The sequence below is a fragment of the Cebus imitator genome, unplaced genomic scaffold, assembly GCF_001604975.1.
Source record: "Cebus imitator isolate Cc_AM_T3 unplaced genomic scaffold, Cebus_imitator-1.0 Scaffold321, whole genome shotgun sequence".
NCBI lineage: Eukaryota > Metazoa > Chordata > Mammalia > Primates > Cebidae > Cebus > Cebus imitator.
In genome coordinates, this window is record NW_016107636.1 from 1,886,903 (window position 1) to 1,892,729 (window position 5,827).

General features: G+C 41.4%; 1 protein-coding gene across 1 annotated transcript; it reads right to left on the minus strand.

The window, feature by feature from the left end:
• Positions 1 to 531: 531 nt before the first annotated feature.
• Positions 532 to 4,984, minus strand: LOC108286491 (putative protein FAM172B). Its single transcript, XM_017504343.2, has 2 exons — positions 4,674 to 4,984; positions 532 to 2,553 (listed from the first exon to the last, which is right to left on the minus strand). Exon 2 carries the CDS (start codon positions 2,542 to 2,544, stop codon positions 1,456 to 1,458), a length of 1,089 nt encoding a protein of 362 aa, XP_017359832.2. The 5' UTR covers positions 2,545 to 2,553; positions 4,674 to 4,984; the 3' UTR covers positions 532 to 1,455.
• Between the last annotated feature and the right edge of the window lie 843 nt (positions 4,985 to 5,827).

A 5,827-nucleotide genomic window follows, 5' to 3' on the forward strand; every position in this document is an offset into this window, starting at 1 on the left:
CCTGAACCCCAAGGCTGGTTAGCTCTCATGCTAGATATTCCATGGTACCCTTTTTTTTGTTTGTTTTTGAGACAGAGTTTCTTTCTTGTCGCCCAGGCTGGAGAGGAGTGGCACGGTCTCGGTCACTGCAACCTCAGCCTCCCGGATTCAAGTGATTCTTCTGCCTCAGGCTCCAAGTAGCTGAGATTACAAGTGCTAGCTACCATGCTCTGCTAATTTCTGTATTTTTAGTAGAGATGGGGTTTCACCATGTTGGCCAGGCTGGTCTTGAACTCCTGACCTCAAGTGATCTACCCACCTCAGCCTCACATAGTGCTAGGATTATAGGTGTGAGCCACTGCGCCCGGCTTCCTTTACTTTTTAACACTCTTCACATTTGTAATTTCTCGGCCATTGTAAACTCTGTAAAGAGGAAGGCAATGTCGGTGCTGTTTCTACTGTGTCCCAAACACCGAGTCTTGACTGGCCCATAGTAAACACTCCGATATTAGTTGAAGATATGAGTGAATACACACACAAGACCAAGAAATTAAATTTTTTTCTTCTGACCTGGTGAACAGGAAGTATAACACATTTTAACAAAAAACATATACAAAGAATGTAGTTTGTTCATGATGTTTAATTTTTACGTTCACTTGTAATTTTATTATGGTGGTATAGAAATCAAAGATTGACAATATTTTTTATCAATTGCCATTTTGTTGTCATTATATTAAACCATAATTTGTTAAAAGAAAGATCTTCACACTTAAAAAATACTGCAAAACATTAATGATGGCACTGAATTCCCACTTCATCAATAGGCTACAAAAGAGAATATGTTCACTTTTCAAAAAAACAACAAAATGGCCAGGTGCAGCAGCTCACACCAGTAATCCCAGCACTTTGGGAGGCTGAGGTGGGTGGATCATCTGAGGTCAGGCATTCTAGACCAGCCTGGCCAACATGGTGAAACCCCGTCTCTACTAAAAATACCAAAATTACCAGGCGTGGTAGTGTGCGCCTGTAATCCCAGCTACTTGGGAAGGTGAGGCAGGAGAATTGCTTAAACCCAGGAGGCAGAGGTTGCAGTAAGCTGAGATTGTGCCACTGCATTCCAACGTGGGTGATAGAGTGAGACCCCTCCTTAAAAAAAAAAAAAAAAGAAAAAGAAAATAAAGCAACAAACCTGGCCATGTGCAGTGGCTAAAGCCTATAATCCCCACACTTCGGGAGGGTGAAGTGGGAGGTTCACTTGAGGCCAGATTTCCAGACCACCCTGGGCAGCAAAGTCAGACCCTGCCTCATAAAAACAAAGGTAACAAAAAGTAACAAATCAAACCTCAAGCCAGAACATCATATTGTGTGTGAGTTGAAAGTGTTCTTTTTTTTTATTTCCAGAATCTGTATTAGCAAAGTTGCAGGAGAACCAACAACAACAACAACAACAAAACAAACTTAGATGACAAAAGTAGTTTAAGCACTTTGCTTTCTTTTTGTGGAACTTCTAGTCGCTATTGGCATTCGAGAGAAATTAATGGTTGTTTTGGCTTTTAAAGCTTTTTTAAAGTACTTAAAAATTGACTGAAGGCTAGAGGAAGGGGCTAAGCTGTACTTTTCTGTACCAGCAGAAACCATAGGAAATTCCCTTTTGAAAACAGCAGCTGCAGGTTTATCCAAAGGCTTAGGACTTGTCACCCATTCACGGCAGTGGTGCTTTATCCATGCTAGTAGCTGTCCATCACTTCCCAGCTGGTGTCCTACATGATGTTCAGAGTCAATAAGCGCAACAGCATATACTTTGCTCATCACTTCCCACCGTCTACGAACAAGCAAGTCCATAAAAACCAAGCCTCCATAACCATGTACAATGAAGGCAATATCCTTGCCTTCAGTCTTTGATATGAAGTAATCCCATATGTAAGCCATGTGTTCTTCGGGGGTGTTGCTGCATCTTTTTGGAATACATTCGGGAGGATGCTGGAGAGAGAAAAAGCTCCCACCTTGAACCATTTTTAGAGAAGAAGACTCAATATTTTGTGTTAAAAGGCCGTTCCACTCTTTTTCCATCTTTAGTTCCACAAAATTATCATTGGGGTTTAGTACAATTACATCATAATGTGCCTGCAATGCCATTTGAATACATGGTATTTGACTTCCATGTTGGAGACCATGATGTATTATTGCCTGCTGACTCCACTGACCAGCTCGAAAGACCCCGTGGCCTTGAAGAAGGACAAGAAGAGCAGAATGGTGATTTGTTAATGCTTTCTCACTCATGAAAAAAAAGCTTCTTGGTTCTTCCTTATCAGCCTCAGGTGGGATATAAACTTTTTCTAATTTGCACACTTTCTCCAAAAGCTCATAAACGTATTGTTCAAGCAAATGGCCGAGGGCCTGGTAGCGATGGCTATTTTCCTCAAGGCCATTTTCATAGTAGTTAAAGACAAAAGGCCTTTGAGTCTCGGTGTGTCTGAATTCAGCTTTTTCATTGAAGTCATATTTAAGTTCTCCTAGTAAGTCAGATTGTTCAATAAATTTTTGGAAGCTCAGCTCCTTTGTCATTGGTAACCACTGAAAGTTAAAAGAGTAATAGTTTATCAGTGCTAGAAAAAGTAAAGTGAAAATTTCAGCCTGCCAAATTCTTCCAATGGCACATGATGCTAAATCAAGCATGTCAGAAAGACACTGACCTTCAAACTATGGTAAAGATATTAATTTGAAATAATTGTGAATGATATAGAGTAGTGAGAGAAAGAATATATGAAGGGACAAAGGAGAGACCGTATGTAAATATGGATTTTTTGAACACACAACCTGCACCAACCAGCCCAGGAAGCCAACCCCTCATTTACAATAAACAACACAGGAAGTCAGTCTGGTATAAGTAAGACTGGCAGGAAACTAGATTTCTGTCACTAGTGACAATCCAGGAAACTAACCAGTAACTTCTATAACAATTGGCTCCAAATGGCAAGAACTTCATTAATAACTGCCAGCTTTCCTAATTTTGTCCCTATTTCCAACTTGGGATCAGCCGGAGAGAGCCAAATATGTACCCCTAAACAATCACACAAGAGGTCCCCATTTCTAGTTAGCTCACCCACAGCTTCCCCATGACAACCTGTGATCAGGGCAGATGTGAAGTTTTCTCTTGTTTTCCCCACTAGAAAGCTCTCCCACTCTTCTGCCTGCCTTGAGTCTCTGCCCAAACACAAGTGGTAGTGGTGCACTCCCTTGCTACAGCAGGCTCAGAATAAACAGGCTTTTCTCATTTGGTTGGAATTCATTTATTTCTATAGAAGATATTTAATAACTTTTGCTGTTAATTGAATGGCAGAAGATAGAAGTGGGAGTGAAATGTGAATCAGCCAATGGAGATTATGATGGATTCAGTGAATACTAGAAGATAAAGGTTATTCTGATGTATGAGAAGGAAAAAAAGTAGGCTGGATGAGAAGTTAACTCAGAAATGTAGTTGCTGTAAGTAGAGCTTAAAGGGGGGAAAACAGGCTTTGAAAGGTTAAGTGGCTTGCCCTAAAACTAAAAAGCTATTAAAGGAATGATTGGGTATGAGGCTGACTCTCAAATGCAAATTCTTAACAAATATGTTAACACTCTCCCTTCTTAATTTCTTAACAGTGACACTGGCAACCTACAACCCACTTTCAATAAGTAGCACTCAAAATGATTTCCAGTGCAACTTGAGTTGCCATTAGGCCTAAGGCAAAATTAAAATGCTGCTTTCTTGGATGTCTTAAATCTTTCTAATTTTTAAATTAAATTTTTCCCCCCTTCAATAAGCTGGTCCAGGATTTCTTAACTCCTTTCTCACTTTGTGAATCTTCTTCTCTGACCCCTCTAACCCAACAGCTACTTTATGAAGGTTTTTGGTTGTCCAAAGCACCTATCCATACTGCTCTCTGTTCCTTCCTTTTCTATTAAAAATGCTTCCAGTTTTTGCTGATCTCAGGTGTTATTTTTGAGAAACAGGGTCTGGTCTCTCACCCAGGATGGGGTGTGATGGTGTGATCACAGCTCACTGTAGCCTCGACCTTCTAATCTCAAGGAATCCTCCTACCTCAGCCTCCCAAGTAGCTAGGACTATAGGCGGATGCCACCATGCCTGGCTAATTTAAAAAAAAAAAAATTGTTTTTTAGAGACTGGATCTAACTATGTTGACTAGGCTGGTCTGAAACTCCTGGGCTCAAGTGATCCTCCTGCCTTTGCCTTCCAAAGTGCTGGGATTACAGGTGTGAGTCACCATGCCCGGACTCTCTCTCAGATGTTATTATGTAATTAATTTACTTTTTCTAAAGTGTAAATAACTGACAGACTTACATCCTTTAAATAAAAAAGCCTTGAAAATGGATGCAATGCATGGCAAAAATCTGTGCTTCAAAAATCTAACAACGTTTTACAATTGAGGTCATGGTGAAACAATGTTAATGGGATGTCACAACCCTGTTCAAAATTTTCAGTGGTGATGTTTGTTGACTTCTTGTTTCCCGACTGGCATGTAAAAATCCTGGAAGTTGCTACGCAGTCCTAACAACAAGTAAAAAGCTAGACAAACCGAAAATCAACAGCTCTTCTTCATAAGATCCATAAAAGAAGTAAAGTTACCAGGCATACTACCGCTGCCAAAATTGGAAGGATCGAATGCAGGTGAATGTAGAGAATCACAACTTACCAGAGCAGAAACTAGCTGCTCACACCTCCAATGGAAGCGGTACCAGGGTAGGTAAACCTGAAGGCTCAGTGGACAAGTCAGAGGGACTTAGCCATCCCCTCTTTCCCACTCTCCAATTTTTTTATAGGCTCCTAGAGCTCTCACAGGTCCTCAGGGTGACTATTCGTGCTTCTAGCAGTGGGTGGGGAAAAGGAACCATTTTGAAATACGTCAGCTTTTTGTTCTTCTTAACAAGGTCTGCCCTAAGGAGAAACTATTTAATCAGAGGCTAACCTGCTGGGGTTTTATCAGAGCCTAACTGACTTCAGGGAAGGGAAATACCCAGCTCCAGCCCACTCTAGCTATCCTGCTCAACCTAAAGGGGGTTGGGGTGAACTGAGACCTGTGAAGTTCACAGTCCAGATGCACAGGCTTACTAAAGTTCTCAATGGTCTCCCTTCTCACTCAGAATAAAAATTAAGTTCTTACTGCGGCCTACAAGGTCTCACATGGTCGTTGGCTCTCCAATGTCATTTGCTTCCACTCTCTCACTGGTTTGCTCATTCAGTTATGTGATCTGGGTCTTAGCTCTTTCTCAGGTGTCATTTCCTACCAAGCTCTTGCTTCCTTCACTGTAGTCACACCTGATCTACTTTGCCATCAATCTGTGGAGCAAGCTCCTGTTTTAAGGGTATTCACTTATGCCGTGGCCGCAACCTAGAATATTCTTCCCCTTTATAGATATCTACAAGGCTTTTAAAGTTTCTGCCCACTCTTTATCTCATCAGAGTGATTCTCTGTGAGCAGTCTATCTGCAAGAGCAACTCTCTCCCTTTCTTTCTTTTTTTTTTTAAGCACTTATTACCAACTGACATGTATTTGCTTATTGTCTACTTCTCTCCATTAGAATGTTAAGTTCCATGACAGCAGGAACAGGGACTTGGTTTTGTTCACTACTGTATCTCTAGTTCTTGGAATATTGTCTGGTGCACAGTAGGCACTTAAATATTGTTAGAATTTTACAATTTTTTGCCAAAGAAAGCACACTTTAAAAGTTCTCTAGCGGGCCGGGCGCGGTGGCTCACGCCTGTAATCCCAGCACTGTGGGAGGCCGAGGCGGGTGGATCACGAGGTCAAGAGATCGAGACCATCCTGGTCAACATGGTGAAACCCCG